Source organism: Chaetodon auriga, chromosome 5, assembly GCF_051107435.1.
Source record: "Chaetodon auriga isolate fChaAug3 chromosome 5, fChaAug3.hap1, whole genome shotgun sequence".
NCBI lineage: Eukaryota > Metazoa > Chordata > Actinopteri > Chaetodontiformes > Chaetodontidae > Chaetodon > Chaetodon auriga.
In genome coordinates this window covers 19,822,170-19,837,260 of record NC_135078.1, presented here as the reverse complement: position 1 = coordinate 19,837,260, position 15,091 = coordinate 19,822,170, and the positions used below count along the sequence as shown (strand labels likewise).

General features: G+C 41.7%; 1 protein-coding gene across 1 annotated transcript in view; it reads right to left on the bottom strand.

Annotated features, from left to right (window-relative positions):
- pdlim5a (PDZ and LIM domain 5a) overlaps positions 1–15,091 on the bottom strand; it is a 58,407-nt gene that overhangs the window by 37,095 nt on the left and 6,221 nt on the right. The window contains exon 3 of the mRNA XM_076729767.1: positions 7,216–7,367. Within this exon, the coding sequence (XP_076585882.1) occupies positions 7,216–7,367 (152 nt within the window). The remainder of the gene's footprint in view (positions 1–7,215; positions 7,368–15,091) is intronic.

The following is a 15,091-nucleotide window of genomic DNA, read 5'->3' as shown; positions in this document are numbered from 1 at the left end:
CACATTACACACCACAAATCTACAACAGGAAAGATGTGTGTCAGTTTGTGAATCGAAACATTTTAAAGAGAAAATGACATGAACCGCTGTGCTGGTAGTAGCCAATGGCACACACCAACACATGTGCATGTGTGCGCCTGTGTTTGCTGGGCACGTGGCTGTGCACAAGCATCAGCATTTGCACATACAACCCAAGGATCGCGCTGTCTCTATTCAGAGAACACAATGTAAACAACACGAAAAAGTATACCCCAACCACGCATAAACTTCCCTCACCCGATCCCTTGCCTGAGCACCCAGAGCCAACTTCCCCACTCAAAATAACTCAAGCAGCTGCGTGTGTGTGTGTCTGCATGTCTTTGTTAGGACCCTTAAGGCATACCATACCTCTTGTGAAAAATATCCAGTTTCTCAAATATTGTTCTCCATCTCACTTTGCATGTATGTAGCACATGAATGTGGAGTGAAAATGAGTATGTGTGTGTGCAGGACACAGAGTGCTGAGGTGGGCTAAACTTCTTTTCAGACTGATGTGTGTGTTTGTGCATGTGGAGGGGGGGATCCGTAAATCAATGCCACCGCAGCAAAACAACAAGACCACAGCGTTTCAATCTGGCATTATGCACAAGAGATCTAAAATCTGATTGTGTTTATCCATGACTTATTATGGCCCGTCCTTTTGGCTTTCTGCATGAATACATAAGACCCCACTATTATAAATGTGACAACTCCACCATCGAGACACTCAATCATGAAGAATGGGCTTGTCAAACACTGTAATTATCCCGTTTGAGGTCCTTTCAACAGGGTGATCTCCACTCTGATAAAAAGAGAAGTGGAACCAATTAACTCAGCACAACACAAAAGCTGCTTCAAAACCTTTCTTCTTAGCGTGATAGCTTGTTTATTCAAATCGTGCATTCACTAGCAGTGTACTATGATGTGCTTAGGTACATGCGGGTGAGTGCATCAGGTCAGCTGCGTTTCAGTTTGTACCTTTTTAACCGCCTCAAACACATCAAGACATCGAGACTGTGCCATTACCGGTGAAAAACACCCACATGCACACAGACCCATTAAATAGTCAAATGGGCTTCGAAAAGACTTCACTGTGGGGAATTAAGCATTTAGCCAGACACTGGCAGTTGAGGAGCATAGCAGTGAAAGACAAAGGTGGTTTTGTTGAGGCACAAGACGATTGGTTGAAATGAAATATAATACTTTGGTGAACCTCTAAAGAGAATAATTACATTGCTGAAGAGTCTAAATTAAATGTTGACGCGTTGTGATTGTTCTATTCTAATGGGACTATTCTGATGGTCTTTAACCCCCCCCCCCCCCCCCCACGCTCCTTTAGCTTTCTCTTCAAGCTTCAGCTCCAATCATATTTCATCTCCGATGTCAGTTTCTCATTCTCCCGTCTTTGTCCTTTCCTCATTCCTGCCTTCTTCGCTGCTCTTTCATCACCTTTTCAACTACAGCCCTGCCACCTCAGTCTATAGAAAACACACCTCTGCTCTGCCTTATCAGTTCCTCTACAACCTCTAACCTTATCCTGCTCTGCTGCCCCCCCGACCCCTCGACAAACTCTTCTACTGCGACGCTGTCTCCTTCTAATTACATTAATATGCTACTGATTTGTTATTCCAATTATTTTGAAGGGAAAAGTTCTGTAATTGGTGCCTGGACTGTTGTTTTTGTGTATAATACTGCATGTGGGAGTAGGCTCTGGTTAAGGTTAGGGAAAGGTGAGGTTAATTAAATATCATTATCGCACATATTGTAGATAATCATCATTTTGCAACTTTGTTCATGTTATGTTAGTTAATGACGGTTCTTCATTTTGTAATCAAAAAAAGTAACGTGGGTGGTGTTGTGTTTCTTGAAATTGTTTTTGCTGCTGCAGGTTAGTCGTATATAAATATAATTTCTTGGCAACAGGCATCTGTTCTTGCTTGCTAGAAAGACTGAAGAGGTTCACTGGAATGTACTAAAACCATACCAACCAGCCTTCTGACGGAGGATTTGTGTGTGTCCGTCGTGTGTGCGTTATGAACACATGTGCTCCACATGTGTCTGATGTCTCATTCATAGTAAAACAGTTTGTTTAGCTAACAAGGTATTAGCTGTTGTTCTCAGTCTCATCAAATTGAATTCAGTTCGACTCTGAAGGTAAAAACGGAAAAATCGTTCACTGAAAAAAGGAATTTCCCAGAAACCAGACTGCATTTTTTCCACAGCTGTGCCTAAGTGATCACAGTAAAACTTTATGGATATCTATGAATCTAAACATGGTGCAGTGATGTTTTAACTTTCTAGCATGGTGCCATCAGGCAGGGTGATCCATGGTTTACAGAAACTGCAGATGGTAACCCAGTTGATCAAAAAACCTGGGCTGTGGAGAATCCGACTCCATCGTTGTTTATGTGCCTCTCTTTCATCTCTTTGCCATGCTGTTACTTCCATTCGACTTCTTTTAAGCTCTTTCCAGCCTTCCTTCTTTCCTGCTCTCCCTCCCTTCAGCATTTAAACCACACTCTGTTAGCTGGAGCGCTGCAAACACACACACTAACAGTGTTTGACAGAAAGTTTGTGTTTTGAGAGCTATTATTAACATAACAATACAGAGTGCATTCCTAGACAGAAGGAAAACTCAGGCAAAGATTGAAATGTTGCATAAAACAACAAACACTTCAGATCAGTAACCAGCATGTCGTCAGTACTATTTATGCCCTCTTTGCCCTCAATACAACTTATCTGACAGATATTGTAAACAGAAAGGGGCTAGTGGGCCGAGTCAAACAATGATGCGGATCTTTGAAAGCCTACAGAAACTCTCACTCGGTCACCCAGTCACTCATCCACACTGTGATAAAGTGACAGACTTACAGCCATGTAATTCAATTTACACACTGCATTGCCAGACACTCGCTGCTGTGGCCAAATATAGATCGGTCCTATATGCTGAGATGACGGTGTGAAACTCACATGAATCACACATGTAACAACGCTCATCCTGAAGTTAAGTGAGGCACATAGAAACTGTGAAGTGATCTTTGTGAGTAAGTAAAAAAAAAAAACAATGTAGAAAAGATTAAAAGCTGATTTTTCCTGGATGAAGGATCTGATGAAAACAGCCTTTGGTGTTTCTGAAATCTGCTTTTCAAGAGCGAAACCTGTGTGATGGAAAGTTTTAGGGTAAACCAGTTGAGAAAGTGACAGAAAATCAAAGACATATTTATATCTGCTGTTCATCAAAGAGATTTTTTTTTCTTATAATAACGCACAGATCTCTGTCTTAACGTTGTTTGGATCAGTTCAAACTGGCTGATCTAAGCTGGAAAGAAAGGAACAACAACAAACTTACACTGTTGTTTTGGCACCTGTTCCAGGCTGCTTCCTTTACTGTAATATGTTTTCCACTCTAGAAATACAGAAAGTCTCACGGACAGCGAAATGAATGTTGGTGTGTGATGATTTCTCTGGTAACCATGGCGTTTGCATTCATGCATTTAGTATCTGGTTTTAGTTTTCAGTTAATAAATCCTGGTTCTGGTCCAGTTTTTTTTTTACTGGATGGAGCAGTGGGTAAGTGCCAGGATAGTTTGGCCCCCTTTACATCTGCCATATCATCCTTAAAAAGAATTGTAACCAGGACAATTCAGCTTCATGTCAGCTTGAATTTGTCTTGCAGAAACAACTTTGTTTTACAGCTTTTCCTTTTCTTGTCCTTCACACATCTGCTGCCCATCTCTCCTCCCACCATCCCTTTATTTGGAAAAGGAATAACAACCTGTCTCCTTTTAAAATACACACATACAGACACCACATGCATTGTTCACATGTCTCTGTATCTTCTCACTGTTATCATTCCTTTTGCTATCTGACCCAGTGACAAACCCAATCCAAACGTGCAGGCAGAAAGGAAAAATGAAAAGAGGAGCGAGTGACGCCTATAAAAACTAACAGAAACAAGGGACGAGATTGGTTCTTTCCATTACGCATGTAAACCTATTAAATCCCAGATGTTGACCTAAGTATGACACTCTTTGGATATACAGTACGTCTAACTCACAGTGCCAATGAATGCCAAGCAACAAACAGAAAGAAAGCTTGAGACTGAGCTTTTTTCTTATTATAATGGAGTCTGGAGAAGACGCAGGGATTACTGTCAATCTTCTGGATGTCAAAGTGTCCCAGTAAAGCAGGAGCTGGAGCCAGCTGTCCCCGACGTGGCTGCCTGGTCACACAGCCTTAATAATATAATACTGCCACTTAATGAAACAAGCTGTTCCATGTGTTTCCAATAGGGCATGAATCAACTCTTCAAGGGCTGATGTCTGCCACAGACGCAGAACGATGCAGAACAAATAATCCTTTAACGACTCCGCCAAACAAGGGCACCCTTACATGAGATTTGCTCAGTGACACTGGCACTTGGCAGCTCATTTGGCGCCTTAATGGAGTAATTGGAAACAAAAGTCTGTGACAGTTACGAAAACTTGCTCCGGTCGTCACTGCAGTCGAAAAACATTGACAATAAAAAGATTAATGAGTGTTTAAAGAATGGTTTGACAATTTGGGAAATATGCTTTTTTTTGCTTTGTTATCGAGAGTTGGATGAGAAGATTGATACAACCACAAGCTAAAATTCACGATGAACGAAGCATAAAAGCAACATGTTGTGGTTTCACCAGGGTTTTGTGCTGGACTATTTCTTGGCTTGGTGCAGTGACTTCCTGGAGTGAGGTATTTTGGTTTTTTGAACCTTTGGACAAAGCCAGGCTAGCTGATTCGCCCCTGTTTCCAGTTTTTATGCTAAGCTAATCTAACAATCTCCTGGCTGTTGCTTCACATTTCCACGTAAAGCATAATCAAATTCATCTTTATTTTCAACAGGCATACAAGTGATGAAGTCCAGCCGAATAAGTGGTGATCAGTGTTGTGCATGAACGCGCTAAAAGAGAGTGTTCATTGAACATGTTCATGTTTTTGGTGAACGGATTGATCGCATCGCAACTAACTCTCCCAAAAGGTAACTACTCTCACGCACTGTTTTACCACACCGGCGAAGGCATATCCAGCCCTTCTCTTCCTCTGATTGGCCTGATATTCTCACCCTCGGCCTAATCAATCTCACTCCTCATCCACACATAAACTTTTTGGATTCTTTACACTACATCATCTAACAGATTGAGAGTTAGAACAGGCTGTCTATGGAAATTGGACTGCCCTGCATATTCAAAAATCTCCCTAAAGTATGTACAAATGTCCCTCTGTCGATTATGCCTTAAGAGATTGTAGCTTCATATTTAGCAGACAAGAAAGTGAATAAACATATTTCTATTCCTTTCAAGATTAGATATGGAGTGACAGTCACAGTAATGACTTATATGTTTGGCAGGTTTGTGTCCTGCAGCTCATATCAACCTCTTTCACTCTACGCCAAACTTTAGATGAAGCACTGAAATGTTGAATCTATTAGTCGTCTCATCCACATGTTTTATTGCAGCTTCAGGGAGACAAACTGTATAAGCAGATGCAGAATGTGGAAGTATTACTCCACTATATATCAATCACGAGCCAGGGCTTGGATTGTGTTATTTCAGTAAATCTGAACTAACCCTTTAAAACACTGAAGTCACACAATGACACAATCAAACTTCGCAATCAAGGCAGTGGTAGACCAGCAGCTCCCGTGTTCTGTGAGATTAAATTACTGTTTTTGTTAATGGAGTCTGGTGGCTTTGATGAGAGTGTAGATGGATATAACGGCTTCAGTTTCCCATCCTAAAAGGCCGTCTGACAGCAAGGCAACGTGGTAAAAATATTCTAAATATGTGTATACTTAAACTGACATTGCTTTTTTTTTTGGGTGGCTAGAATGTGATTTGTTGCTGTCCGCAGTCTACAGCAGCTAATTAGTGTAAAAATAAAGCAGTAAGAAGGCTTTTGTGATGTTTTATCAATATGCTGAGACAGACTACACTGTGTAATAGAAATGGCTTAAAGGTATGAATCATGACTGCTGCTGCTCCCTGCAAAAACAATTTCAGTTTCAGTGCTGGGCTGACGGTTGTGTATCTTCCACATCGTTGTCAGCAAAACTTGTTGACCTTCAGTGTAAAAACCATCCATCAGGATACAAACTCCCGCTCTGACAGGTAAATAATCCACAAAGACTTTTAGCCAAAAGTGATGCTGGGACCTGCTTCACTCATCATAAAAAACAGTTTGATTGTGGGCCTCTGCTTCACAGCAACCCGCACACTGACCTTGAGTTACTATTAGCGCTGCGGGATTACAGTGTGTGTTCTCGACCAAAAGCAAACATCTTCAGTCATCATTTGACCACAAATTAGTACATGCTCAGCTAGCCTCACATGAGAGGAGGGCTGAAAGAAAGATGACAAGTCATCATCGAGGGAGGACAGAATGTCAAACCCAGGCGCATCAAAACTCACAGAAAGAAAAGCAAACTGAGCGTTTTATTGCTTCAAATCTAATTTCATGTATAGTGAAACCAATTCATGTTACCTGCGCTTGTACTGTGTACTGTAAATCTGCTCCTTCATTCATGATCTCCAATCCAAAAGGACAAGTGTGGGAGCCCTGAACGTCTCACAGTGTTTAAATAAAAACACACGCATGCCTAAAAGTGCTGCCAAAGAACCAGACAATCCAAACCACATGAGAACCAATGTAACACACACACACACACACACACACACACACACACACACACACACAGAGTCACACAACTGCTTGTGATAAATCAGCTCTACTGTACAACAGGATTCCACCAAATAGCGAGGAGTAGGCCTTGGGGAAGAGGGGGTGGTCCACATGTGTGATGCTCTCGCTGTGATTTCGGTTATTCGCCTTTCCTTCAGGGAATGGGAGATCAGGCAGAACTAATGGCATTGCTGTGTGTTACAGCTAAGATTAACTCCTACAACAACAGTGAACATCTGCCTGTATGCGGGATATCTGGGGTTGAAAGGGGAAGCATGGACTTTAAATTTGATGCAGGCGATGGGTTGTTTGGGAGTGTCTGAAATGAAGCGTATAGGGGTCCTGTGTTGTCATGGGGATAAATGGCTTCCCACTCACGTTCACACGTTAAATCATCGCAAAGTGGTTTCGGTTTTACAGCTACGCGCACACACACCCATGCACACACATGCATGCACTGAGTGTGAGCTTGCGGCTTACTTCTGCAGGGTGAGGCTGAGGTTTCCGGTGCAGCTCTTGATCTTGTTCTGGGCCTCCAGGTGGTTCATGCCGTCCGTGGTGACGCCGTCGATAGACAGAACCATGTCTCCAACAGCAATGCCACCTTTAGCCGCCTTCCCGCCATCTGTCAGCTGCAGAAACATAAAAACCACAATGAGCTTCAATTATCTCCATAACCAGCAACATCACAGTCAGGATGAAAATCCTGCAGGAGGGTGGGTCAAGGTGATGTGGGAAGAGCGCGTTCAGTCTGTATTTATCACAGGATTTATGGATCCATTCCAGTACAGAAGCATTTGGACAAAGCTAATGAAAGACCTGGTCCTCGACCGCATGATGGAGGGTCTAGTTTACAGTCGCTGATGCTTGGTAATAACAGGAGGCTTCATCTTTTAGTTAGCTTTGTTTTTTTCTTTATGAGCTGCTGTCAAACTGAGCTTACAGCTTGTTAGAGAAAGGAGAAAAGTTCAAAAGGTCTCTCAACCGCAGCATGAGTAAGAAAAAAGGTCTGAGCTATAATACAATCCCGGTGTCCACATTCTCCATCAGTGTATGTACCCATTCTTTTTGGGTTGTTTAATGAACATAAACACATCAACATACGTACATGCGCTGGCAATATCTGAACAGTAAATGGACAAAAATGATATTTCTAAGGCATGTTTGGTCGAATAAACACTGAAGATGAAATTAGATTAAAAAAAAAGTATGCAGCAGTCAGAACTGGAAGCTGGATTAGCATATAGAAGTCGAGAACTGGTAATGCAGCACCTTATTTAGAGTGTAGAGCCTATTTTCCACAGCTACAATAACACTAGTGTCACTAAGAGCTGTGTGTTTCTTAATGTCCGTTTCAATGTCCGTGTCAAAAAATCTTGACACACATTTTACGGTCACAATAAAGATCAAGTAAAGTGAATCTAGTCCCAGTAAACAGCAATTATGCCATTATACTCTGTACAAAATGCAGTTAAAAAGGTGACAAATAGCTAATGGGACGCTACATGATGTAGACACATTCCAGCTTTGTTGGCTCGGAGGAAACAACAATCACAAGCCAGACATCTCTTAGTTTGCACTCATCATGAAATATCCATACACTCCATTTCTCTTGCCTCTGGTTCTCAGTGCCTTCCATGATTTTCGAGGTATGCTTTAAATATCTGCATCTAAACAAAGTTTAATTGCTGCACTTCCACTCTGGGGGAAGCTGGTTAATTTGAAACAGATTCAAGCCACACAAAAGAAGTCATGTCGAACAGCAGGCTTGGTATTTAATACCAGCCCTGCTGTTCGACATGGCTTCAACATGCACGAACGCTTTACTGCATTTATTCTGTCCTTGACAGCGATGTTAAATATATAATTACAATTATGCTAGAGGAACAACTGTAACATTTTCCACACCCGTAACTGCTGCTGTTGTCCATCTATTTGAACATATTTTGTAAACAAGTGTTGGAGAACCGTTGCGAGGCAACTAAGCACTTAACAGGCACACAAGCAGGCCAGAGTCCACACCAAAATCCAATTAGATTAAATGTGTAATTACGGGCTCTATATTTTTGTGTTGAAAATAGGCCTGTTTCCTTCTTGGTAAAGTTAGAGCATGTGTTATCTGAGGACATTTCTGCAGGTGAGACGGATTATTTCAATGAGTTCAACGGTGACACAAATCTAATGTTCTCACTGAGACGAGGACACTGAAAAGTGATCTGAAATACTGTATCAGTGTCTGTTAATGGGGAGTTCATGACTGTCTCTAACTCATTGTCAGGGCAATGCATTGTGGCAGCATGTGTCATATAAACCAGAGCCATTCTTATCAGCAGGCTGAGGACAGTGACAAATTTGGAAATGTGTGTAGGATGTGTCACCCTGGATCTCTTGTCTTTCTCCCATGACGCCAAAGCACAGTATCCAAAGTGAAAGTATCATTACAAATTTATATATCATATTATTATTTGTCCAGAGTGTAAGCAATCAGCGTAAGTGTTTGCTATACTGTTAATAAAATGGGACTTATCTATTGTTGAAGTCCTCATAGAACAAAAACACCTTGCAGCTGTGACTCTGACCATTCTTGGTCACACAGAAGGTCCAGCTGTGTCCAACGGGGAGTGAGGTCATTTGTTTCTTTTGACACCATGAAAAGGACCACACACACACACCACTTCACTGAACACACACACACACACACACACACGCCCACAGACCACTTTTGTGCCTGTCCTAGCTATGAAGTGCCTCTTATTCTTACCCATCTATGACTTCAAGTGAATCTGGTGCCTCTACAAGAAAACGTCTTTTTGTTGAATTAGAAAGGACAGTCAGGGATGAGAGAGTGTGATGTGGGTTTAGACGTCTCCGGTGCGTTACTTCCCCTGTGTGTCTGTTTCCTTTGCCGCTATCTTTGTCTCTCTCTCTCTCTCTCTCACACACACACACACACACACACACACACACACACACACACAACGACAGACAGACACAGCAGACACAGGCAGGGCTAATAAAAGAGGCTCTGCACCCGGATTAGTGCTAAGGCTCTGCGGCCCCAACCTTTTATAGTCATATTAGCCCAACACACGCAACATCACTCACCACCACTCACAACCACAGAGGGCAGGAGGAAGAGAGTAACGAGCGATCGACTTGACACTGATTAAAATTGCATGGATGGAAAGGAAGAAGAAGAAACTGCTAGCGGGCGCTTTGAATCTGTGGGCTCTTTATTCTGTGTACATTTTGATCCATTCCATGGGGTGTGTTCACGTTAACTGCTCTGGCACCGTTATGGACCAAATGCTCACCGCAAAATGTTCAGTTGTATGTTTTCCCCCAAATAATGCCCACTTCCTGCATCCTACACGACACACAACTGCTGCTTCTCCCTCTCCACGGACAGAAACACTCACCCCAACTCACAAAACTCTCAAACAGCAAACCGAGAATAAAGTGATTTTTAATTTGTCTTCTAAGTATTTAATCTGCACGTCTTAACTGTAAGTCTAAAGAAAATGTTCGTGCTGGTGGGGAATCTGTTTCCTAAAGCAAACATTTGTTTTCAATCACCATGATTAAAAAGATTTCAGAGCTCGAAAGTAGTTTCAATTTTCATATCAAAGAGTTAAAAATCATCGAGAAAATCAGAAACAGAAATCAAAATGATCTGTCGATGCAACCAGCCAAGCACTTCAAGTTTCCCAGGGTATTTGATTTATGGCTCTGCAGCCTTGGTCACGACAGAAAACAGCAGCTTTAACACTTTCCACTGGAGACGGAAACTCTAATGCACACACACACACACACACACACACACACACACACACACACACACACACACATAATGTATGTGTGTGTTCATGGTGTTTTAGAAAGCACACTCTCTGAGCTCAGCTCCAAATGTGCAGAGATGTCTGTTAACACTTGACCATGACTTATATTAATAACCAGGGGTGTCGGACGGGGGCTCAAAGGCGACTGAGTATACCGGACACTCGTGTGTGGAGGGTCCACAAAGACACTAGAATGAATAGCCGTAGATTTGGGGAGGGGCCCATAGAGAATTCCTATGAACACAGTCCTGAATCTTCACATTCACATCCTTGTCAGAAAATTATGAGTAGACACCGAAAGTCGACTGTTAAGAGAGTTTACATTGCACTTACATTTATCAGGTGGCCAGAAAGCAACAAGTCCTCTAATCTAAATGACAACATACATCATTTGCAACTTCCCTTTAGAATAACACTCGGGAATAACAAGAGTTTTCCCGATGGGCAGGATGACACTGCTTGTCTTTGACTTCCAAAACCAAAAAACTCGGCCACAGTTCAGCCTGATTAGGTTCAGGGAAAGATCCTGGTTTGGATTAAAATACATACTTATTTAAGGTTGGAAGAACATCTTGGTTCGGGTTAAAATGAATCATTTTAGGAGGATTTTCATCGTTATGGTCACAATAATAACCACATTGTTAAAGTTTGAGAACGATTGTGTTCACGGTTAAAGAAAACAGAGCTGACCGTCAGTCAGACACAGGAAATGAACTGCGGTCTTCTGCGATTGTCAAAGTTTTGTTGCGGACCCTGTGCTTGAATAGCAAAGTCACACTGCTTCCTCCTTTGCTCACAATGAACAGGAGTTCTGTCACTTCAACGAAAACAAAGTTTTTGAGCACTTGCTGAAACGACGATGCTGTTGTTCTTCTTGCGAGGACAATCCTTAACAGCTCTAAATGAATGCAGGCATTGCTCTGTGTCTGCAAGACGTGTTTTAACAGGCTGTTTTTCAGGTTGTAGGTGGCAAAAAAAAATTCTGCTTTATGTAGCGTTAATTAAATGTCACAATTTCTAAACACTAGTCATCTGTGATATTCCCTATTTTCACCATATACTACCTTTGTGCCAAACTCCCCAGCCTCATTATATATTCACTCAGAAGTGAAAGGGTCAACGCTCAAGTCAACACTTATTCAAAAGAATGAGAGGAACACATGCAGCGTGTTAAAGCCTTCGCAGATGAACTTGCCAGTACGCTTCCAGCAATGTCAGCTTTCAACACATTCGCTGTCTGAATTAAGTGCTTTGAAAAAACAAAAATCTGGTTCAAACACGTAGCAATAAAGGCTGCTGGAGTGCTGAAACATTGTCTGGGTTGAGCATACACTGACCAGTTTGAGTGCTTTGAACAATGCCTGCATTCAGCACCAGGAGTGACAGAGATGACAGGCAGATGGTTCACATCACGCTATGATTGAAATACTGAGTGCAGAAGACACAAATACCTAGATTGTTTCTTGTACCTCAAACATCCACGAAAGCTGCTTCCATATGTCGGCCTTCAGAAATATTCATATCACTTCGATGCTGCAGCTTAAAGACCAGCCACCCAGGTTATCTTTTTGTAGGATCCTATGTGACAAGAAATGTTCCTATATGCTTGAATCTTGTGAGGGAACATAAAATTTAAATTGGGAAAAAACGGCCAAAGAACCCTTGCATAATAGATTTCTGTCAATATAATTTTAATTATATTGATCAAAAGCATAACTGATTACTGGCCAGCTCTTGTAACCACAGCGTGCATATTAAAATAAAACGTGTGCAGGAAAACAGCAACGGTGCTCTGATCTCTTAGCAACAAAGCAAACAGCAAAATAACAACAAAGAAAGCAAAGTTAGACAAAGAAGCACAGACAGAGTTTGAAGGGAAGTGGAAGAAATATAAGAGTGAGATTTACAGAGGAGGTACAGAGACGGAAAAAGGGAGACAGAAGCAGAGGCAGACATCACCTAGCTGTGTGATCCATCAGTAACACGTAGTAAACTGCGTTAGGCAGCGTTTCTTTTACAATTTATGCTCCTGTATGAAGTAAAGTTATGTCAGCAGCATCATGGAAATACCTGGAACAGGATCTAATGTTCATCTGACAAAATGCACTGCTCTTTTCCAGCTGTTACAAAGACTGCATTTCACTTCCATCCTCTGGCTGCAGTCTGATGCCGGCAGACTGATTGCTCGAGGGTTAAAAGTCAAGTTCTTGAAAATGATGATTAGATGAAAGAATCTAGATCCCCCTGCATGACTAATGTATAGAAACACACAGTGCATCTTACTGCAGGGAAGAGAAGAATAAAAAGGATTTACAGTGAGAGTATGCCTTGGATGGCACAACAATATGAAGTGGAGAGCGAAGAAAGCCGACGACGCAGAGCTCCAGCTGGGAGTTGGAATCGATATAATGTTCTACGGCGAGTTTTTAAAGGGCTTCAGCCCACGAGTGGATTTCTGTAAGTGATTGAACATTCCTGTAACAGTATATGCATGCCGTGTGTTTGCACATGTGCACGCGTACCCATGCACGCACACCCCTACGCTGGCACACTAACACACACATACTTTAAATTCAATGAAAGCATCTGAACGTTTCTTCCCCCTGAAGCTGTGTGTGCACCGCTGTCTAATAATCACTGCCTGACTTGTATGTTAGTGCTAGGGACGCTAATAAGAAAAGGCTATATTGGACTGAGCTCCCATAGATCGCTCCCTGCAGCCAAAGCCACAAACACACACTGGAGACGTTAAACATGAAGCTCTGCACACACATGCAGCCTCCTCATTCCAGCACAATCCAAGTTTGATACAAGATGATGAACATTATTAAGATTCAGCTTCTTTCTCCTGATATTATTATATCCACAAAAGAGTAGAGGCCAGATGATTCCTCTCATATGGGTTTTCAGTGTAATTGTTTCACTAACAGTGATAAAGATAATGTCCAACAGAGTGCTGCAGCGTTGTGTGTCTGTTCCTAATCCCATGGATGAGATGTCATGTAAAGACAGTACAATGTATGTAATAAACCAGATGCAGAGAGTGAATGCTTAAAGGTGCCCTGTGGAGTTTTCATCTTAATAAAGTTTCTGTCTACATTCAGTGTTACTCACCAAAACACATTGTGTGTTTGCCCGAGGCCTAACAAACGTATTGAATGCATTACCTTCCTCATAAAAAACATTTTCAGAGCCAATTTTTGGAGAAATCTGCCTTGTTTACATCCACATTTACTTCCTACAAGTCTTTTCTTTCCTCATTTTGCTGAGATGTTGCTGCATTTCTGGGCTCTTTACTGCCACCTGTAGAGTGAAAGTCTAGTGAAAGTGTAGATCGGTGAAATCATGTGACCATTTGTAGGAATTTATAGTGTCAAAGAGTCAAAAGACGAGGTAAGTCATTTTTGGAAAAACAATATTTCACCAACTGTGTAAGTAGCAGCAGTGAAGGCAGGTCAAGGAAAAGCATAGACGCCAACAAAATAAACTGACACTGTCACAATAAATCTGCTGGAAAGCATTAAACACATCATATTTATGAGTTTCACGCTATTCAAGTGCCGAAGGTTGGATTTTTCCTTTGCATGGAAATGGAGCGGGGAGGTTACACATGTGACAGAGGGCTATACTGTAAAAATAATTGAAAAAAATTAGAAATACGCACCCACAGGATCAGCATCAACAGATCCACGTGACATTACTTTGTGTTGTAAAAGCTAACTGCACTTTGCTAAACTAGAAGCGAACAAGCCAGCATTCACAGCCAGACTCAATGATGTGATTGTCGTGGTGCTGGGGGACTTCGCATTGGCAGGCTGGTGAACACACATTTAGGAGCACAGCCATATGAACACAAGACTGGATTGTTCTTAGTCCGTATGAAGGCACAGTGAGCTGGTGCGTCACCAGTGGCACACACTTACAGAGGCTGTAATTAATCCAGAATGGTGGTTTTCAGTTACACGTTATGTCATGTTCTACTTGTTTATGGTATGTGCTAATTGGGACGCTATAGTCAACATCCCAGAAGAGAAACCTGGCCAAAAAGCATAAAAATGAGTTAAAGTAACGATTATTTTCCTATACCCTGAAGAAATAGTGTGGGTGTTGCTACTCGGTATAAAACTTTTAATGCTTAATAGGAGCATCAAGGGGTTTCTAGTCATAATAATACTTTGAAATTGCATGTTTAGAGAGAAAGCCTCATTGCAAACACAGCAGCACATGCAGAGTTATCTCTGACTTAGAAAGACATCGTCTGTAAACAACAAGAAACTGAGATTCTCAGGAGTAAATCACCAAAAAAACACTTGTGAATGTCAGGTAAAGCTTGAAAATCCCTCTGGTTTCAATACTACCATCACTAGTTTTGTGTTCTGTTCTTCCAGTAGGCAGGAGAGGGTCTGGAGTCCACTGCGCAATATCAAAACAAAACATCACCAGCAAATAAAAACCAAAGAGGAAAGATTTAGTTCCTTCTATTGAACTCCTGACCCACAGCCCTCAAAGTTTTATTT